At 39.9% G+C, this 23007-nt stretch overlaps 1 protein-coding gene and 1 long non-coding RNA gene across 4 annotated transcripts; one reads left to right on the forward strand and one right to left on the reverse strand.

Annotated features, from left to right (window-relative positions):
• Positions 1-207: 207 nt before the first annotated feature.
• LOC311431775 lies at positions 208-17182 on the forward strand. The gene is made up of 4 exons (XR_014689636.1): positions 208-328; positions 10184-10418; positions 12308-12353; positions 16823-17182. It is a non-coding gene; the product is annotated as an uncharacterized lncRNA (long non-coding RNA).
• LOC311431748 (uncharacterized protein) lies at positions 12369-22695 on the reverse strand (the record flags this gene model as incomplete). Of its 3 annotated transcripts, none has more annotated exons than XM_084509567.1 (7): positions 22478-22695; positions 21514-21558; positions 20703-20747; positions 19453-19491; positions 18473-18520; positions 12574-12622; positions 12369-12438 (listed from the first exon to the last, which is right to left on the reverse strand). In XM_084509567.1, exons 1-6 carry the CDS (start codon positions 22566-22568, stop codon positions 12591-12593), a joined length of 300 nt encoding a protein of 99 aa, XP_084365693.1. In that variant the 5' UTR covers positions 22569-22695. The 3 variants fall into 3 exon arrangements, with proteins under 3 accessions (XP_084365693.1, XP_084365692.1, XP_084365691.1); XM_084509566.1 differs by lacking the exons at positions 12369-12438; positions 12574-12622 and adding exons at positions 16269-16462; positions 16904-16951; XM_084509565.1 differs by lacking the exons at positions 12369-12438; positions 12574-12622 and adding an exon at positions 16896-16951.
• Between the last annotated feature and the right edge of the window lie 312 nt (positions 22696-23007).

Consider the following 23007-nt stretch of genomic DNA (forward strand, 5'->3'; position numbering starts at 1 on the left):
GCATGGGAGCACACAGGCTGAGAGGTGGCTAGGAAGATCCTGGGTACTGCAAGGAAGGGTTGTTTTATGACCTGAGTCCAGAGTCCAAGGGAGGTTGCTCTTGCAGATCCTGAGTGGTAGGAGATGTCTTGCTGCTGCGTCAGGCTGGGAGCCTGGCCTTCTTGGAGGGGTGGGGTTTGAACCCCACCTTTTCTCTCACTCTTCTGCACTGGTGTGCATAGGTTGTCGTTCGTTGTGTCCTGTGAGTTTCTCTCCTTAGGTTACTGTTTCCTCCCATGGTCTGTGTGGGCAGCCCAGGGAACCCAGCTCCATCTTTGGAATTCCCCAGGTATGTGCATTAGATAGTGCAGCTCCTAAAAATCAAATACTTTGTGATTTTTATAACAAATATCACATTTATCCACAGGGCTCTCTTTCATAATCCTTGCCTCTGAAGTTCCATGTTAACCTGAAAATCTGTGTTTGCATTCCCTTGTACGGAGCTAACATACTCCATGCTGACTATGGAATTACTCTTCACATGTACTGCTTTAGGCTTGGCTACAAAAAGACAGATTGGAAGTGCTAAAATTCATCATTATTCTAAAAATTTCATGATTTTAAACAAACCCCCATGAATTTTGAGTGCTGGGAAATGACAATGGTATGCTATAAGAATTCCAGATCAGATGGGTAGAGTCTGTTTGAGGATTTGTAGTGATGAATAACATTTTCTACTTATAAAGTAGCTCCTTAGGGGCCTTGGGCTCTACTGAAAAATTTAAGGAGAAAATGGGAGCTCTGAAAATTTTGCACAATGTGAGATGTGCAGGGTATCTGTATCCATCTTTCTAAAACAGAACACATTCATGCAGTAGATTAGTTCAAACAGCAGATTGAGCTAACAAGTTTTGTAATTAGAAAATGTACTGTTAACTGAAGCTGAAATATGTGCAAACACTTTGATACAAATCAACTTTTGTAAGGTATTTCATGGAAAAAAATGTGATAACTTTCAATAAAGGGGAAGGTTTTGATTCAGCAATTGCAGAAAGTAACATTACAATATAGAATTTCCAAATTATTTTTATTACGTAAAACAAAATTATTATTTTTTTTAATAGTAAACAGTATTTTTCTGGGGATATATTTTATAAAATACAGAAATTTAGAAATTAATGTTTTTCTTTACATTTTGGAAAAGAAAGATATTCGAAGCTACAGAACTGCCTTTAAATCGGAAAACCCATACTGTCTCAGATCTATTTGGAAAAGTAAGAATCTGTCTGGGCTTTAAGCATGAATTTAAACCACAAATTCTTCAAAATAGAAGCTGTCCTACAGTGTGCTTTTACACGCATGCTGGCATAATTGGGATCTTATATTCACTGCAGCTGGTACGTATGTTGATGTCATAAAACTGGAAATACAGTGATCTACCACAAGCAGGTTATTTAAACTTTCCACTTTACCTTCCTTATTGAAAAATTAAAGTTATGGCATTTATCAAAAGATAGAAAAGTTTTAAAAGGAGAAGATAACAAATTAAAAAATGCAAGACTTGATCCACTGAGTCAGTGGAAAAATGGGCTTGTGATTGTGGTTGGATCTAAAACGTAAAGGATTGATTAATCTTAATTACCTTTACATTACATCTTATAACATCAACAGATACTTCTCAAATAACATCCTTAATATTGTTTTGAAGCCAGTTTGTTGACATTTTACAGAGTCTAGACTTTTTTTTTCTTGTTGTCATTCCTTCTTTGTTTTGTTTGTTTGCTTGTTTTTGAAGACTTCTACTATGAAAAAACACCTTACACTGACTTTAATGGAAAGTATTGATAATCTTGTAAATCCTTTAATCTAGAGTGATTCAAAACTGTTCATAGATTGAATATCTGCAGGGTACAGTAGTCAAATGCAAAAAGCTGCTCCCCTAACCTGTATCAAGAATACTTTACAGTAATGGCATAAGAGAGAAGTAAAGGATATCTTCTTCATTAAAGCTGTGGAAGGTTGTCTTGGAAAAAATAATAGAGTTACTGTGGTGGAAAGGTAACAGACTTCAGAAGTCATTGTCCCTTGATCTTCATGTTATCCTGCAAGATACTCCCAGCAGACAGTGAGAAAAATGATACTGAATCTGGTATTATTATTATTATTATTGTTATTACTCTTTTCTGGTGGACAATTTATCAGAGATTGCAATGAAATTAGATCACATTCATCAATAACTTTTGCCAAAATAAAATCAATGAAGTACTTAAAAAATGTTAAAGAATTCAGTTGAATATGCTAAATGAATGTGTAGGTAGTCACAGTACACCTGCTTCAGCATGGCAAGTGAAGACTAACCCATCCCAATTTAACACCCAGCTTGGCACTGTTCTGGGAAGTGTTGGATCAAATGCACTCTGAAGGCTTCTGTGTTCTACCAGACAGAAGATGTGTTTCAAATTTGGTTGAAGTAACTGAAAATTATTGTCAATAAAGAATTTTTGGATCCTTCTAGGTGGAAGAACTTAAAAGGATTGTCAGTGTTTTCCTTCAGGATTTTTGTGTTGCAAAATGCAGAAAAGCTTATAAACAAAACAATTTTAATTATTTGGGAAGTACTTGGGAAAAAGCTTGGGATAAACTTGGGAAAAAGCTGATGATGATGGAAAATGAGAATTTCTTTGCTAAGAAATCAAGGACCTGACCAATAGTCACTGAAGGCCATGGAAAAAATTTCTATTGACAGATTGACATCTAAAAAGTTTTGATCAGCTCCTGAGTGTGTCAAAAGCTGGGTAGTTGGCAAGGCTAAAATATAGTACTGTACTGCAATGCAAATATGCCTTTTCATGAAGAAACTGAGGAAGAAATTTAGCACAAGCTTGCTAGAGCTGTTCTTGAGCTCCCTTGGTACCTGGTGAGTCTCTGCTGCCCACTGCCCTAGCTTAGCTTCCCTGACACACATCATACAGCAGAAATGGGCTCAGCTTAATGGAGAGTTTTATCTTCCTGGATAAATTACACCATTCTCTACATCAGACCTTCCATTTTCTAACCGTGTTAAAAAAGGTGCAAGCATTAGTGTCCACAGACTGATAAAGCCGCTGAGCTAACTTTCCAGCAGTAGCACTTATAAACAAACCTTTGTGCACACACCCAGACACTGAACCTTCCCATCTGCCTTTGGCTCCTTTCTAATCTATTAAATAGCAGCTAACAGAGGGGAAGCCTATTCCCCTACTTGTTAGCTATTCTTACCTCTGGTCCTTGCCACAGAACCCATCATTTTCTTTTTCCCTATCCAAACTATCTGCTTTGGCTTCATTCTCTGTTCCTTTCTCTGGATGCTCCTGTGTATCATTGCTCCAGCCAAGGCTTCCTGCAGCATCTTATGGGTTAATGTGACATAAAGTGAATGCACAATAGGAGGTGTTTATCTAATCGAGTATCTGGAAGGACCTTATCAAGAAAAGGAATCTGCTCACTCAAGCACTGAATTGTGTAGTGACAGTCACACTGCCTTGCTTCCGTATCTTTGTTTATTTACCATTTTAAGAAGACTGGATGAAAGCCAGCTGTTGGCTCCATGTGAAAAGGCAAAGGAACAAGATGTCTACATTTACAATGAACTTTGGAAGCTATAATTTGTGTTACAGTGACAAACAAGTAGAGTACAATGTACCTAAATTTCAACTCAGAAAACCATTCCTCAGCCACATACATATACCACAAACCACACATTCACAAATCTGACTGCATAAAAAACACAGAGACCACACACACAGAGAACTATCCCAACACATCCTTTCTTAGGTTACAGATGAACTTGCATTTGCCTGTGTTACAAAACAAAAACTCAGGTTGGCAGAAACTCTGATTACTCTTCCTGCTTGGTTGGGAAAGATGAGAGTGAACTGACAGTGAACACCATAGATCTATGTGGAACCTTGATTGGGCTACGACAGGGAGCTGAAGGTCAATTCTCAAGCAAGGACACAGCATAAGAAGCTCAGCTCAGTACAGCAGTGAGAAAAGTTGAGGTTGAGAAAGTAATGGAGAGATATAGAACACACAATACTCCATAGGTGGTATAGGAACATCTTACTGTGTCCTCTAATGTCTCTCTGAAGTGGTCTTTCCCTTGCATTTCATGACTATTTTTGATGTCATGAAAATCAACTGCTTTTTCAGTCTTTTCCAAAGTGTTATTTTTCATATCACTGTGGCAAATACAATGACAGTAAGTATCTGGGGTATTTGAGTGGAAGTATGAGAGGAATATAAACTGTCCTCTGTCACTGAGTAAATAACACACTCCTTTACCCATGAGTATCGTCTACACATGCACTTTGTAGAAAGTGTATTATATGTAAGTACTAGATTAAGTTTAAAAGAGCACCTGTCTGTGATACAGGATTCTGCTTTTGCCTGTCACAGTGACTGAAGACCACAGAGTTAATAAATTCCAGTTCTGAGAATGTCATTGGCTTGTTTTCTTGTCCTCAGGGAGTTTTGCAGAGGAAGGATGTGTCAAAGCAGGCATGGGCTCTGTGATTCTCTTCTAGTCTGGAGCCTGCTCTTCAGAGACAGCCTTTCTCTGGTTTCTCTGAGACAGGTCCCAGTAACTGTAATGTACCTAATGGCTGCACTTGCCTACAGGGAGAATGGGTAGGGAGATTGAACCTACTGGATTCAAAGTTTTATGGCAAGTCGTTAAAGATATCTTAAAGGTTAGAAATGGCAAGTGAAGAGGGGAGTTGTCTGAAGCAGTGTAAAAGGTTTATGATTATGATTACTAAAGAAAAGCACTGAAGTAAAGAATTATCTTTGTGGGGCAAGTATCTGCAGGCAGGTAGCAACTCTACCTGGCAGAAGGAGACATGCCTATAGCTAAGTCATTCAGTACGTTTTTAATAAAAAAATAAAATAAAATAAAATAAAAAAAGCAGTCTCAGTCTCTGTGGGGGTGGCAAAAATCCCATTTACTTTAAAGCTAAGTTGCATAAAGGCATATCAGAGTCACAAATAACAGATTGCAGAGAAAAATCCTGCTCTGCCACATAAGAAAAGTGTCCAGGGTGTGATCTAATATAGTACCTTTTCATTAGACATTTATAAGACCTTATGAAATGCATATGCTCTAGAAATTCCTCCTAAGATGCAATGTGAGCTAAACCCTGTTGGACTCACAGCAGTTCCCAGTGGACTGAGAGGCCAAAATAGTAAGACTGCTTCTCTAGGAGGTTGTGTTGCACCAGTAGGGAAAGTCATGGATTTGGAACCTGCTGTTCTGTTCTGGCACAGGGAACTCTGGTGCGTTCAGGTGGGCTTATCTAATGCTTGCTTGTAGGAGAGAAGAAATCTATCAAAGGCCACCCGTAATTAAAATCCACCCTGTCCTGTTTCCTATTGTCAACAGCAAACATGAAAGCATTGACCTTTTCCGAACAATTTCTACCTTACAATGTCTGTCTGATTGTTTACAGGAGACTAATTAAAGCTACAACACTAACTGGGGCAGTAGAGCAGGGACAGTTTCCTGAAGCAATGAAATCAACCAATACCTAAATGTTGTTATTGTCTGGCGTGCAGCAGGATGTTGATATTCAAAGAGCAAGTTGCTTTCCTTCACCTGAGGGAGCTTGAAGGTCCTTGAAGCCATTTTGCTGATCCTAGTTGCTGATTAGGCCACAAAACCTGTGATGCTTTTGAGATACATTCTCAAGGTGGATTTCAGCACCTTTGATAAAGGCCTGTTTTAAATTAAACTTTGGGAGATTTTGTGTATATATATCTCTTTTTAACAATAAAAAGCTTGCCTTAAAATTAAAAAAAAATATATCTTTTCTTCTTTAATCACAATTTCTCCTCAGATACAGCCCAAGGTTGTCATTGCACAAGCACTGCATCTCATTTAATGTGGTGTAATGATCACACGGACACCAGCGTTCTTTTAGGATCAGTAACTGCTACTAATGACATAACTTCAACTCTCTCTTATTCAGGGCATAACTTCGTCTCCTTATCGAGGACAGGCTCCCTTCTTATACCATTTACCCCACAGCAGTACTTTTCCACTATTCATTGGTCAACAACTTTGCCTGGCAACAGCAAACACCCGGCAACCTCCATGCCTTTACAGCTGGAGAACTAGCAACCCAAGACAGCAAGGCGCCTCCTGAATCACCCTTCTTTGTTCCCTCTAAACTCTTTACATTCCTGATGGCCTCATCTTTAAGAGTCCGATGTTATCACCAACCATGGGGCTTGTCGACCCCCATGGCCACACAGGTTAATTCATTCCAAAAATCCTCTCTGCGGTTTCCTTATTGGTACAGTTTTTCAGGAGAAATGTATTCCACGAAGTGATACGGGTCACACTAGGAACCCTGCTGACAGAAGCAATTCACTTCTCCTGTCCTAGCCTCTCTCTCTGATGTTTTGTGATTATAAAATTGGGTGTGGGCGTGTGTTTGTGTGCGAATGCCAGCCATCCTCATGAATATGAGGGATGTTCTGCTTTAGTCTACCCCACCACTGAATAAAGATTTGAGGTGGTGATGGAATTTACTTTCCTCTGAAAACATAACATTCAGTATTGTCTGAGATAATAAAAAGTCAGGTCCTGTTAAAGCTGATCCTATTCCCCTACTCCGTACAGCACTCCTTTGGAATTGCTGAATTCACACGGGAATCCTGCTAGGAGAGACACCACATGCAGAAAGGTTGCTACATTTCCTTTACCTCCTGTCCCCTTTTAAGCTGGATTTTTTACTGCTTTTGTTATATATATATTTTTCTGCTACCTGAATTATTTCCCACTTCTCTGACATTTTACTCCTGCTGCACCAGTGAGTCCTAACAGAGAAGTGGCTTTTTTGGCTACTCCCTTATCACTTTTCATTACCTAAAACTAAAGCTTCTCAGACAGCCTGTTCTTCCTGGCCCAGTCCCTGGATGTGGACTCCAAAACCATGCAACTCTTTACTGTCTCCAACTGGATCTTTGTGTTGGGAGCTTGGTGACAGGGTACGTGGAGAGGAGGTCAAAGGGGAGGGAAGAGTCTTGCCAGCATGTTGAAGGAAAGGACTCTTAGCAAGAGTATTTGGAATAAACACCAAGAACTTTGAGATTCTGGAAAACTGTATTGGTTTTGCTATTTTTGTGTAATTTAAAAGGTTTTGTTCATATTTTGAAAATAAAGAAACATTTCACAGTAATTTCTAGTTGCCAAAATTACTTTTTTTTTTTTCTTTTTTTTCTCCACGAGTAACTCAATATCTGTGCTGAAAAGCTAACAGTGAATCAAAGTGATTTAAGCAGGAAAGGAAGACAAACTTTCCAAGGCCAGTAGAAAAAAGATTTTAACCAAAACTTGTAGCTCTTAAATCAACAGAGTGAAGGAGAAACATGTTTATCTGAGACAACGATGAGTATATTCAGTCATAGCCAGTAGATGGCAGTAAAAGATGGGGAATAATAAAGGTTAAACCTGTAATTTAGAAACGGCTTGCGGGTTATCAATGCTATTCAGAGACTTTACTGTGTCCTGGTGCCATAGTCTGTTTACAGTTGGATTAGAAAGGCTGCATTGCATAGTTTCTTGGAGAGCTTTTTTTTTTTTTTTTTTTTTTTTTTTCTTTTCTTTTCTTATTCTTTTTTTTTTTTTTCTTATGACTTGTGTCTTTCTCCTTAGGTTTTTTGGATGCACAGGAACGTCAATGTTTCTGTACAACAAATCTTTGCTTTCACAATTTAATCCCACAATTAAGATTTCCTAAATAAATGTTGCAAGCGCAATGGCCAATTTATAGGTAGGATCTCCCACAAACTGCTGAAACTCAGCTTCCCCTTATCGGTTACTAATAAGTATGGTCCAGCAACTAAACAACAGCTCATAGAGAAAGTGAAGAGTACGGCCAGCTGACGTACAGATATACCCAGTGGAAGCAACGGGGAGCCCATTTGTCCACAGTAATGTTTGGTCAGCACTTGGATTAGCAAATTGAATATGGCAAAGAAAAATAATCCCAGGATGTTGAACAAGTGCAGTGGTCAAAGCCCAGGCTGTGCATTTTGCACAAAGCAAAGCCTTGTGCAGCAGAATACTGCACAGGCATGCATTGTGTGAGCTGAATGAAAGGCTGGGCATTGTAGTTACAATGTCACTCTGCAATAGATGAGCACCTGGGCATTATGGGATGTGACTAGCTTCTGTCACAGCAAGAGGGGTGAAACATGAGAGTATAAATCTGGAGGGAACCCTGGGACACAGATGTTTTACCCTGACTTTGCAGCCATGCTCACCACATCACATCTTTAGGAGATTTATCACACTCCATCCCCAAACCAGTTTGTTCCCCTCCTTCTCCCCCTCATAAATGCCCTCTAATTATCACCTGTAGTATTCTATACATATTTATATGCTACAATCTGCTAAAGCTATGACATATAATTATATAAACTGTAATGAACATAACACAATTATGATTATATAATATAGAAAATATAGAAATAATATAATTAATGTCATTACAATACATTAAAAATCTAAATCTAAATAATAAAATGTGCAGTTCAGATTGAAAGCAGGTTGACATTTTTCACAGAAAATGTCTTCTGACAAGAGAAAATTACTTCAAAGTTTTTCAAAATCTGCAACTTTTTTGGCAGGTAAAACTTTTCATAGAAAGTTTTTCAATGAAAATAGAAGCATTAATTCCAGGTTTTCTCAGGGGAAAGCCATTTAATCACAAGCTATATGTAACACTTAGAAGAAAGAGCATCCTTAATCTGAGTCACCAGCTACCATAAAGACTCCTGTTCTAGGCCTGCCTCTGCTGAGAGTGAGAGATCTCTCATGTCATGACCCTACAAGGGTTTAAATTAAATCTACCTTACACACATTGTGGGAGGCTGAACTTAATTTAATGGCTTCTGCCTGATACCCCAGAGGAATGTATGTTCACTGAAGATGCTTCAACAAGACACTTTGGTAAGTCCCAATTTGTATTAATTTCTCCTTGAAATGTACTATTGTTCCTTTTCCTCTTCATTTCACAACTGTCACCATTTTTAAATCACAAAAAAATTATTTGGGAAGAAGGTCATCTAGTCCAGCTCCCTGCTTAGAGTGTGGCTAACTTCAGTGTTCGATCAGGTTGCTCATATTTTCTTGTAGAGCTGAGAAATCTAATAAAATACTGTAAATAGGACAACTGAAAGGTTCATTGAATGACAAGGAAATTCTTTGTCATAGCATTTCTTTAAGGCAGAGCTGAAGGCATTCACTGACACACCATTATTAATAAAAAATTACTTGTTCTTGTTACAATCTCTGCAAAGAACCAGTATAAACTGCACATGTGATTCCTGCTCCTGTTTTGTATAAAGTACAACCATCAGTTTGCATCAGGCATATATAAAACACAAGTTAGAGTGTATAAAGCAGTAATGCACTGACATACCTAGACACGTCCTTATTGATAGTAATAACTTGTATATTTTTTAATGCCGTGACAGCTGTTACCAAGTTCTTCTCACTGCCTGGTAGGGAGCTTGGCTTTGCCTTGCCCAGTATTTTCTGCAGTTAAATTTCGGGGTCAGTAGTCCTCTGACGGAGTGTTAAAGCTGAATGCCAGATTAAGGTATGAATACCAGATTAAGGTATGAGTCATGGGAGAACCTTTATAGGGTTGGGCTACAAAGTTTGCATTTGAAAAAATTCTGCTTGGGGGTATCTTGACAGCTCGCTGAAAGAGAAACCTTCTGGAGCTAATCTACATTTATATGTAAACTGAATGAACATAATTCTTTGTTTTCTGTGTACAAAGAACCAATTCAAGTCTTCTAAACTCTGCAGGCAAAGCCTGTGCTGTTGTCCCAAAATATTGTGCATGAACCAGACTTCTTGACTTTGGAAGGGGAACAGGGAGGGAAAGGGGCAGAGCTGGAAGAGAAAGGCAGGGAAGAGAGTGCAGCAGGATACAATCCTTCCAGCAGCAGCTCCCAAACCCTCCCTCATAGAAAGCAGCAGCAAACCTGGTCTTCCCATGCTGCTCCCGGAGGTTTGCTCCCTCTGATGTCCATCTACTTTACTGGAGACTAGGACTGTTCCTGTGCACACATTAAACGTGCTGTCAGCATCTGCATGTAGTAAATGCTCCACTTCCTCATTTCTAATTTAGTTCTTGTCTGCTCTTAGGGATGGTTTCAGAGTGGCTGGCAAACACCAATGCATCACATTCCTAAGATGAGGGAATCTCTACACAGGGGTACAGGACCATCTCCCAGTGCAATATTTATGGGTAGCAAGGCTGTTTCTTCAGCAAGCTCAGGGTGAGAGCTGGTGAAAAAGGATGTTGGGAGACTTCAATGACCAGCATTAGACAGAGGCTCCATGGCTCTCCTTCAGAAAACATCAATCAGAAGCATTTTTGGTAAGGTTGTTGCTCCCCTGGGGCTGCAATTCTCCATATGAATTTCCTACATCACAATACTTTCATCAAGAAAATACTTAGAACATGCGTTATCTAGAGAAAGTAGTTTTAAACAGTTCTCTTTCTGAAGACACAGGGATATACAGGAGGCCTTCTCCCTTCTGGGGAGGCAGCTGGAGGCCAGAAGTGACACCTAGGTTATATAAGATGACTCTAGATGCTCTTGTTTAGGCATCCCATTTGTAAACTCTCTATATTTTGTGACTTTCCCATTCCTTCAGGAGAATGTCTTCAGGAATCAATTTGCTTTAGAAATTAGCAATTCTGTAGTAATTCAGTCCTAGAGGGCTTTGTGCTCAGCGCTATCACTGCTTCTAGCCTCTGCCTGGCCTCAATCAGGCAGTGCATTGCATCCAGCCACCTGACCATTGACTGCTGCTCTTTGCCACCACTGGGTAGCCAAAGCCAAAATGGCCACCAAGAGGGGTGAAGGCTGGGCTGTGTGCCTGGATGTTTATTGCTCCACACTTCAGGTATCTATTGGAACCCCAATAACTCTTCTGTGCTATCTGACCCTTTGCTGCAGCGATGACCCAGTCCATTGTACCTGAGGTAAAGCAAGCAAGCTCTTGGTGATCCAGGCAGATAGGAGCAAAAGGGAAAATGTGAAGGCCGGAAATGAAAGAGGGTAAGGGGAGAGTAGGAATGTTAGAAGAACTCCCCTCCACGTGAGTGCCATGCTCTCATCTGTTTTGGTAACTACTAAACCCTGCTGTACCCTAGAGCTATATTTATCTGATGACACTGCTGTACTGACTCATCCCAGTACTCAGCTTCTGACACATACCTATGAACCCACAGGCAAAATATCCACCCATACTCATGCTGTATTTTTAAATCTACTGCTTGCCTTCCTATAATGCAGCAGTGCTTCAGAACATGAAAGGAGCAAAAGCGTTCTTTTTAACAAGACCAATGACATGCATGTACCCTGTTGTCACAGCACAGTGGTATGATCCACCAGCTCTTCAGGTAATTAGGATATTTTCAAATGTTCTTAAAATAGCAGTCAGTGTGAGTTACATTTTTATAATCTAGAATGGCTGGACTTCCGTACCACAGTATGGCTCTAAACCAGAGCTCAGCAACAACAGGTCACAACAGTAACTTCAGGTTCATGCATCTGATAGTGTACTCTAGCTGTACCTTAGTGTTAGAAACAGCAATTGGACTGAGACAAAATAGCAAATATCTCACAGGGCCTGAAAGTGATTTGGCAAAAGGATTTGGCAATATCTCACATTTAGTAAAATCTTATTCAACTGTCCTCCCTGTAGCAGATCTGTCAGTACAGAATTGCTCCTCCCTGGGCCTGAGTCAGTCTCATTTAAAAAGGACACCAATAGTAGGCTTGCTACTGCAACCCACACACTGTAAATTGCCCATCCTGATATTCCCAAGTGACAGCAAGGGGTGAAACGAAGACGATGGGAGTCTGGGATATGTTAAGTGAGGCACACAGAAGAAGAGGAATGACTTCTAGACTTATCCTACTGATCCTCTTTTCTAGCCACCAGTCCTACCACATCCTAGATTAACTTTATTGACTACTATGTAGTATGTACCATATCCTACAATCTAGTCCATCCAAGTTTCAGGTCTTGGAAGAGTCCTGTGAGTCTTATGAAAGTTTTCTCATACATATATGCTTCGATCTCAGTTCAAAAACTCTTCATCTGGGAATACTTCTGAGATGAACCAATGAGATTAGTACTTGGTTCCTGTAAGGGTTGAAAGAAACCCAATAAATTTAATTATGGGTTCAGTAAAACCTTATTCCCAGATGTATCAGTTTTTCTCATTACTCACCATGTTTGTTGTATTTAAAGGTCATTGAGTACATCACTGTGACAACTGAAGAATTAAATGCAATCTGTAAGTCCTTTTCACTTCTGTTTTTTCCCCTGATCTATTACTGTTCAGCTTTTTTCTTCTATCTCCAATGACTCCCACTTAGAATCTATGAGAAATGTAGAAAACAGAGTTAGGATCAGAACAAATAGCAAACATTACATCCTACTTACTATCTTTTCATTTCACATGCTGCATTCTTCATTTGCAGAAATACCAATGGCTTAAGCAGGCCCAGACCTACCTTGTAAAATGGTGTTTTCAGACAGAAGAATGACAAGTCTCAGTTCCACCTGGTGGTCCAAATAAGAATCAGGAATTGAAATAACAAGGTAATTCGTGGAAGAACTCTACAACTCAAAGCAAATGAGTTATAAAGTAGGTATGTGGTTTATTTTGGCGCCAGGCACATGCAGGATAGCTCCCAAAGGCATGTGCACCCTAACACAGCAGCTTGCTTTGGTTATATGCAGTAAAGAGTTACATATGCATGAAGTTTCCCAATATGTCCATACATATTCATAACCTATCCCCACTTTGTATTAAAATTAGCTCCAAGAAGTAATTTCCATAAACTCCTTCCATCTGCGCCTGCGCAGTGCCTTCTGCTGGTGGCCGTGGGGATGAAGGCTGATAACTCTTCTTCATCACCACTAGTTGACCCCCTGCCTTTGTTCAGACTCTGCTGCTCCTTGGCTCTTGTTCAAACCACAAGGTCGGTCTCAGCTGGTTTTTGAGATAGGTTCCCCATTTTGTCAGGAAACATCCTCTGTGAGGGGCCCCAAGACTCTTTGTTTCAGTTAATTTGCACAGTAGTAAGCAAAGGCACTCAGCAGTATCTATTTTAATGCAATAAAGTAAACCCCCATTCTTCCATTCCTGGCTTTAATAGTTGTTTTATTTAGAAATCATTAATGCGATTAAGCAAGCCCCCATTCTATCCCTGGCTTCGAAGGCTCATAAGAAAAGGTCACATTAGAAGTCATCTCCTTGGGAATGACTCTCTCCTATATTTATTTATTTATTTATTTATTTATTTATTTATTTATTTATTTTTCCTCCTGGAAATGAAAAGACTCAGTGGATGAAACTATACTTCTCACTGAGAGGCCATCCAGACATTTCACTGTTCAGCACAGCTACAAATAGTCTACTTAAACTCTAAAAAATCACATGTTTTCTACATCACATGTGCTTTCCTTCCTAAGACAAATACAACATAGAAGAAAGGATGTAAAACCAAATGGCAAGCATCTGTTTTCCTTCATTTACCCTTATTCTGAAAGCTCTGAAATAATAATTTTTTGAAAGCAGAAACATGAATTACTGGTTAAAGAGGTTCAATCCAGGTCACCAGCATTTCATGACATCTTTCACCTTGTGATCACTTTCCTCAGAGGCCCAAATGAATCCCTCTGTGTGACAAAACTACGTGTGACATCTGAATAGCTTCTCACCTGAGGATTCTGTCTTCAGCACTGGGGAGGATCAGCACCCACCTTTCCACACCTGCTTCTTCCCCAGTTCTCCTCCTTTCTATCTTAAATGTTAAACCATGTCACATGGAAATGACAGACTGTGAATGAATGCAAGTGTTGTGCAAACGCCCAATAGGCAGCATGTGAAACCTTTCAGTGCATAGCTACACAATCCAAAAGTAGCTATATAAAAATGCTCTGGAGATCAGTTTGTCCTCTTAAGCTTCACAAAGGACTAATATGTTAACCTACAATAAAGACGTAGTGAGGAAAAAAGACAATTTATTAAAAAAATAATTTAAAGAACATTTTCCAAGTTGTGTTTACATAATGTGAATGCACTCACACAATGCTGGCAATAAGATGCCAGCTTTGTAGCCCTAGAAATTCTCTTCTGCCCAAACGATTGTAAAACTGTGTGCTACTCAACCACTCCTCCCAGAGGCTGAGGTGAATTTGATGCATTTTTCATTGCTTTGTTTTTCAACAAGCAAAGACAGAGCAGGCAGTGGTTTTATTCTGTAGCTTAGATGCCTATCAACAGCAAACGTGCTTACTACTTCACAGCCAGAAGGAACAACTAGGCGCTCCCATTCCACTCCAGATGGAAACTGAAAACCAAGAGCTGAAAGACTTTCTAAATTTCTAAAAAAGTCATTACTACCCAGTACCAAATAGTCTTTAGTGGTCTTACAGTTCAAATGCCAAATTTGAATTTGGATGGTTTTAAATGTTTACAAGGAAATACCCCGAAATGTCACCCCAGAAAAGAAGAATGCCCACCCACCCCCAAAACTGGCAAGGTATTATTGTTTTATTGTCTACTTAAGAGTAGAATTGAAGAGGAGAAATAAATTGCTCACTTTCACAAAGGATGAAGGAAAGCTTTTACGTCTGAAAAGGAACTTTGCAACAGTCTGTTGTATATAGTCTGTACATATATGTTAATGATCCTGAAAAATGGGTAGAGGAGTGTGCAAAACCTACTGACACTGAATTGTTTAGGACCATAAAAACAAAATCAGACTATTAAGAATTGCAATATACTAAGTAACTAGACAATGAAACAGTACATGACAACTCATTCATTGTTGAAAAATGCAGAGATGCACATGAAAAACAATCATACACATAAAGACTGATTGGCTGTGAACTAGCTGTGGCCAAATGGAAAAGATACTGGTCTAACCATACTTGCCTTACAGGGACAGTTCAAGACATTCCCAATTGGCAGTTCTGGCTTATATCAATTCATCAGATGGCAGGGCCAAAGTAAGCAACAGCAGTAACCTTTTTTTATGTTATTAGAATATATTGTCAAACACATAGTTAGAGGATGCTGTACAAGCCCAAGATTTACATTTATAGTACATAATTAAATACCTGATACTCCATGGAGGTCTAGTAGATGCTAATATGCAAATCTTGATATGGAAAGCCATTAATTAACAGATTGCTGTTGGGAGGAGAGGTAGTCTCACTGCAGAATTTCCTTATCTTCTTCCCTCTGCATTTGGCCACCCAAAAGAGAGCATACCCATGGGGTAGGTAGGTGTACAAAGGCAACATGCCCTCGTACAGAGCTTGCTGTATAGCAGAAATACATTATTGCCAATAGATATGGACCAGTTGAGTGATAATGTAGCCTTAAAATAGAAGGGCATCACCAGCTCAGAAAGAAGCCCCATCCAAAAGAGATTTTTTTTAACATTTAATTAAATCCTATCCAAGTGGCTGACATTGAATTTGTGAGTTTGTCCCCCATTTTACAGACAGACAGACAGACTCAGAGCAAGTAAAAACCTGAGTATTAGACATGCTTGCATCACAGATTCAGGAGTCATTTTTGGTGACTGGCACATATTAAAACAATGCAAACAGAATCAATCTAGAAACACAATCTTGTTCCTCCTCACATAGGTTTCAGTCTGTGATGGTAGCTACAAACTGTCAGCAAAGAGAAGTAAGACATACTAGAAAGCCAAGTTAGATGAAGGCACTGAAGATGACAGATTAGGCAACACCCTTTGGAGTCCCAGCGTATTTGATCTGTGTATGAGGAGCTGAAGTGATCACTGTTTTGGTGGTATACAAGAGGATAATTTCCATCCTCGTTTGACTGGCCAACCAGGCCAGGAAAAGAAATATCAGGTAGACTCAAAAACGAAGTATTTTTTGAAGGATTTGCATAGTGCTTTCAGAAGTGCTTTTTGCTTTCATTTTTGTTATTTTGTTTTATTCCATATTTGAGGCTCTGAGCCATCCATTTACTTGCTCTTTAAGAATCAGCAGAAATATTTCCAGCCCACATCACACTGTAATCACACAGTGATAACAAAGTTGTGAACAGACCATCTCTTCTTGCTTTTAGGGAACTTGACTTCTAAGCCCAGCTGAGCAGCTACGGTTCTGTATTGATTGGTCCTCTTTCTAAAGAAAGAAATTACAGCACTACAGCAGGGCAAGGAAAATTGATATTGATTTATTGCAACCCAGATTCTAATAATAGAAAACACAATGAAGATTCAAACCAAATTTTACACAAGTGTTCCTAACCTACAAGACAAATTCTGTAATTTTAAGAATCAAATGTTCCTGCAACAGAGCTGAAATTGCCAGTTCATGACCGCGTTTCTTCAGTCTGTGTGCCACATTCTACATGGGAAGAGATGAAAAGTGTTAGATATTGAATTTATTAGCTCACAACTGTCCCAGTATAAAGTATGAGGTAACACTAAGACATTGATCCATATGTTGGGACACAGTACGGCTATCTGATAATCTCCTCTTTCTTATTATTTCATAACAAACATTCTTTAAAAAAAATGCAGATACCATGCATGCTTGTCTTAGTTTGTCTGTCTACATTTCCCTAACAATTTTGTCGAGTTTCATCTTAATCTTACAGAAAGGCAGAAATGCCATCTTTCCAATGAGACGTTTGATCATGTCAGAATCCTAGAACTTAGGGCACTATAATATCAGAGTGAAATCTATTTGTTTTCCTTATATCAGACAACATGGGAAATGGAAGGATCACATCTGTCAGAAGAAAAAATGTATTCGGACAATACTGGATAACAAGTGTTCACTTACAAGGCTGATATCTTCCTCCTGCATTTTCCTTGACATACATGAATTCTTCTGTAACAAGACATCAGAATGGTCACACTGCTAGATGATACACCCCCACACCCTCAGCAAAGAAAACAATACAGCCCAAAGCCTTGATCTGCCAAGAAGGTCACAGTAATGGCCAAGGACGCTTGTACAGATTGGGATAGTCACAAGAAAACACTGAAGGGGACGTGTAGAAATATAATAATCTGAAAAGTTCAGGCCCCCCTTTTCATCTAAAAAAAAAAAAAAAAAGCAACTGTGCAACAAGCACTCCTAGATAATTTTAATCCACTCAAAGACACCTCATTTTTCTTTTTTTTTTTTTTTCCCATCAAAACAGATCACCCTCAAAGGCAGACATAACGCTTCATTTTAAAATGAAGATTTAGATCCAGTTCCATATCTGGATATGTCCACTTGGATGTGGGATACTGAACCTAGTTACCTACTTGGGGTAACAACTTCTGCCCTTGTTCATGTAGACACAAATTCATAATCTTCTAGAAGTGATAAAGACACTTTAGGCATGATCAGGCAACAGAGCACTGTGTCCAGATAATGAAGATCTGAGATCTCCAAACTGACTAAGACCCTAAAGAATTCATACAAAGTATGTAATTTCCGCATAAAAAGAGTAGGATTTTTGCTATAAAGGAGCAGGAAAAAAAAGAGTATAAATGAAAACTCATGGAGACCCCCAGCCACACATCGCTCATTCAAACTGATGTTGTGCTCAATTGCTGGCATGAGGAAAAGGTCCTAAAAACGATGGACAAACAAAACCCCAAACCAATAAAGTCATTTCTTTGTAACAGTTGGTCTTCCTTGTCAGTTGGATATGAGTTACTCAAAAGGTTATCCAGAAACCAAGTACCACTTGTAACTGACCCAATATATGGACCACCTGGTGCTTGCACGCAGGACCTGATGCCTCTGTTACTATGTTGACTTTGTAGCAAAGCAGGAAGATGTGCTTATGATGCCCAATAATGGAAAGATCAGGAATCCTGGGATTGCCATGCATTGCCTGCATCCTTTGTAACATACAGTTCTTCTCTGGAGCTGACTCACATTAGTTTTCTATACTTTATGGATCATTTTCTTCGTCATGAATTTCAAAATCTTAGTGTAGCCAGGAGACCTCCATATATGATATGAAGATAAATGCTTATTATTTATATTACCAGTATATGTGGATACCCTCATTATGAACCATGGGAATATTTTATTATTTTCTGTAGTTTAATATCACAGCAAAGATACTTATCTTTGCCATGTTTTCCTAAAACAAGAGTTACAGGCTTTGTGCATATCTTTATTGACTTATTAATGTAAAACCTTCTGTTTGCTGCTACCTCACTGTAAAAAAAAAAAAATAAATCAGTCGATTTAAAAAAGTTTCCATGGCACAAGTTCCCTTTCCAGCATTTTCATATTTCTATTTCTTTGGAAAAGTACCAGAAAATATTTTTCTTACATATTGTAAAAAGAGACACAAACATCACTGTTTATAAATAAAATAAAAATAGAGAGAAAACTTCTTACGTGTTCTGTTCATCACGTATTGCTCAGTGGAGATACTGCTGGGCTCACCTACAGAAAAGAAAAATCAGAACTCTAGGAAATGTATGGTTTGGATCCTTTTCATCAAAACTGTTTGCAATTTGCCACAACAGGGTACTGTAGGGTTGGCTGCACTATGCAAAGGAAGCAGAAGTGGCAAGCTAGCTGAATTTCCTGCATCCTCTTCCAGTAATACCAATAACAGGTAGCAGAGTTTTTCATGCAAAGCTTGCTATTTATCACATATATCAACTATAAGAAAAAACTGAGTGTGCTATTTTTCCCCTCTCAAAATAATTGCCCACAGATAACTCTTTCCTCTGCTTATGATTTCTGTACATAACTTGTATATGCTGCAGGCTTAAATAATCCGTGACAAGAATGAAAATTAATAAAATCCTGGAAATACAGCAAAGAACACTGTGACAAATCAGGATATTTGGATACTGTTATACAATGTTTGGGCTTCTGTTTACATTTAATTTAATTATTTAATTTTTATGGTATACTTACAGCTGGAGAAAGGAAATGGATAAAAACTTCAATATTTCTCCCATTTCCAGCATAATATAGTGTACTAAAAATAACCGATTAATCTCTGATGGCTCCAATAAATTTTCCTACTAAACTAGCAGACCAGACTTCACATTTTCAATATTTTTAAGAAATAAAATATTTATTTTAAGAAAAAGAAATATTTTATTGCCTTTTACAAAAAAAAAAAAAAAGGCAAGAAACAATAAAAACCTTCAGTTCTTCTGCCTCTCATTATACTTCACAAAGGAATAGGCTAAGAAGCCAGTAAGCAAGCAATGACTATAAAATTCTCCTTCTTCTCTCTACATAGTAGGCTTGTATGCCATAGTAGAAATCTGAAAAGTGCGTGAGAGTGTTATGTGTGACTGTTGGCAGAAGATATTTGCATATAGAAGGGTTAAAGAAGCAGAACTCACTGGACTTACCAGTCAAGTAGTCTTCCTCTGTGATAGAGTCGTATTCAACTATTAAAAAAGAATATTATTATAATTAATAAAAAAATATTAACATATTTTAAAAGGCAAAGCTTTTTAAGACTTCACAGGAAACTTCAGCCCATAAGAAACAAACTGAGGTTCAAGTTTCATTCTGTGGAAGAACGACTCAAGTCAGATGTAGAAGACAGAGAGGAAGACAATGGTATGTTGACCTGCCCACTTCCTCCTCCTATCACCACAAACCCTCTTGAAAACCATACTATCAGGAAAACACTATTAAATATTTTAGTTGCTACCAAGCAGACTGAAAAGTAATGTTGCTGGTAGAAGCCAAAACCCTCAGATATCTCAGTGTTTTAGGCCCAGTGCACAAAAGCCACGTGACGAAGCTACGCTTCAGCCAGTCTCCTCTGGGCACACATCCCAGCAGAAGGTACTCACTTCCCACATCTGTGCTACACCACAGTGCCCAGGAATGAACTACAGCTGGTAAGCACACTGACCAACTGTGAACTATACTTGGCAATCCAAGCCACAAAAGAACTTGTGTATCTGTGCTGTACAAGCAGGGATGCAAGAGAAAGGGAAGGAGAGACAGTTAGAGACTAGATGAGCATACAGACTGCATGAAAAAAGATTCTATGAAGCAGAAGAATAGACATGCACAAGGTCGTGGAAAAGCAGAATTCAGAGCTCTTTTTGTTGGTGTGGCAATTTGCCAAGTTGGGGTGCTTCTTTAATCAAATGTTGAAAAGCAAGAAGATAATCAGAGGCACAGGATACTGCATCAAGGCACCAGAGCATGAGGAACTGAGGGAGGTGTGTGGGGGAGGACAGACCTGGAACAGCAGAAGGAACGTAGTTCAAGACTGGCAGAATACTGGCCATATTATTGCAGGAAGAAGATTTAATAGGAATAAGGCCTTCAAAATTAGTATGAGAGAACTCTGGTGGTAAAGAGGGAAAGGAATCTGAAGAACATTAATTTATGACTTGAGTTTAAGCTCACCTTCCCACTGTTTTCTGATATGAAATCAGGGCTTTGGGTCCCAAAGGCCTGAAATGTCACTAAACCAAAATCTACACACCTTTAATAGTCTGGGTCTTTGCGTCTCTGGCCTCTGCAACCTTTCATACAGTGGGAGCTACAGTCTTTCAAGTAGTTATGGCATGCACATGTATCACAGTAACAAGAGTTAGGCACTTCAGAAATAACAGAAAGTGCAAGACTAACTTACTGTATTCACTCCTCCGGCCTCTGCTTTCGCTGATGGTCACTTCACCTGCAGCAACAATGGTGAGTACAACAGAGCATACTTAGGCCAGACGTGCCCTGCTAGCTCTGCTCTCCAACACCTACAAATACTTAAATACATGTGGCCATCTGCTGTGCCTATGTGCCCATGCAGCAAGGCCAAACATCTAGACTACCAGAAAAATATGATGTAAGAGATGGTCTGCTGTATCACCGGTATTTCTGTTCCATTGCCTATTTTGTTACTGAATTCCTGTGTGATTTTGGGCAAGACCTTTGTATTTGTCAGTACCCATCTGCAAAAAAAAAGTTGATGAATTTGTTAAAAATTGTATGATAGTGATGGGCATGTAAATATCCTGGATTAAAAGCAAACAGGGCTCAGAGAAGAATCTGCTTCCCATTTTTGAAGAACATTTTTCTTCTGCTATGACACACTTTTGAAATTGCTGTCAATAATATCTATTCAAACTAATTGAAATGGATGCAATTTAAGATACGTAACAGTAGGGACATGGATCTTTAAGCCTTTAGCACAGTTGAGAGGTCATGGTAATAGTTCATAGGAGCTTACATATCCTAGAAAACATTCCAGTTATCAGTTGACCTCATTTTTATGGTTGATTCTCACAGTTGAAAGTTTACACTACTTAAAATGCGTTTCCATGCAGTGTTACATGAGCCAGCATGCAAAGCCATATGTAAACCACCCCCTGCATGGATCTCTTGGGAGTCGTGGTCTGTGTGTCCATTCCCTCTGTAGCTGTTGTGGGTTACTGGGAAAAGAAACTCACCAGTAACTTCTGTGGTTGTGTCCTTCGGGTAGGAAGCTGTGACATCTGGGAACAAATATTAGAATATAGAATATTCTAATATTAGAATATTAGAACAAAAATATTAGAAATAATTAAATATCTCTTGTATGCCTGGAAGACATGAAATACTTCCTGGAAGCTTTCATCTCCACAGCAAATAGCATATACCTGAGTAACCCAGCACTCCATTGTCTTCAGCTATGGGTCAGTAAGCGCTTGTTTGATCTCTAGAGGTCTCAGGCATACACAGTAATAAGGACAGTAGAATTTTCCATCAGTGCTTCCCAACAGCACCGTGGGTCTTTGCACTGTATTTCCAATGTTCTTTGCCCAGAGCTGCTTACAGCACCTGGTACACGAGCTAGAAAAAGCTCCTTCACAGGTCTGATCTTAGCAAGGCTTCAGCTATTGCAACACGCATCTCATCTGGAGGGGAGGTGGAGATGCACATTATCATTTTGCTTATACAGCTGTATTTGTTTGGGACACGGGAAATTCGCAGTCCTGCTGGCTTCTCCAGCCCATCAAGCCTCAGAAGGGAAACTGCAGACAGGCTCCAGAGACAGCCTGAGATGCCCAAATTTACTCACTTTCAGGGCCACCATGGTTTCATGCTTGAGCCCAGTAAGGTCCTGCAGGGTTCTGCCCCTGAACCTGTGAAGATGGGGCTGCTGGGGAAGAGGTCCTGGCACAAACACGCTCTAAGGCTGTGAGATCCCCACACACAAGGGGCTGGGGAAAGCTGTCCTACACAAACCAGACCCATTGTTCTGGACGGCCAGTATCCCGCTGCCTGCACACCTAGTGGTGAGGCTGCTGGACACAAGCAAGACTGCTCCCTTCAGCTTATACCCAAATAATGTACCCCCAAACAGTGTACCACCCCTCAGAGCTCCGATTGGCAATGCTCCCCCTTCCCACCCACAGCAGCTGGGGCTGTTACCTGGTGCTGCACTGGGGAAGGCCAGCAGCGGGGCCGGGAGGGCCAGCAGCAGGGCCAGTGAGGCCAGCAGAAGCAGGGCTTCCCTCGGCATGGTTGTCAGCGACCTACCCCTTCCAGGAGCCCGGTGGCCACCATTTAAGGGGCTCCCAGGAGCCCCGGGCACTGGAGGGGCCGCCTTGCCCTGTGACGGCCTCCTAAAAGGGTGCCCCGGGGCCCAGGCTTGGTGCAGTGGGGAGCCGAGAAACACATTCCTGCATTTTATGGGAAGTGGAAATTCCTGCCTTTCACCATCAAAATGCGCAAAAAGTGCAGCCCGAGGGCAGTGCTCCACCCCTGCCTGCCCTCCTCTGTCCTGCCCCTGCCCAGCGAGGGGAGCTGGTGCCTGCCCGCTGGCGCCAGCCTGCAGAGGGGCTAGAGCCCTGAAAGGATGGTTGTTTTTTTGCATGCTGCAAGCTCAACTTGATTTGATCCTTCTGCCCTTATTTTTATGGCCAGCTCCCACTGCTCTTAAGGATTGCAAGGACTGCCTT

The sequence above is a fragment of the Aythya ferina genome, assembly GCF_964211825.1.
Source record: "Aythya ferina genome assembly, chromosome: 1".
NCBI lineage: Eukaryota > Metazoa > Chordata > Aves > Anseriformes > Anatidae > Aythya > Aythya ferina.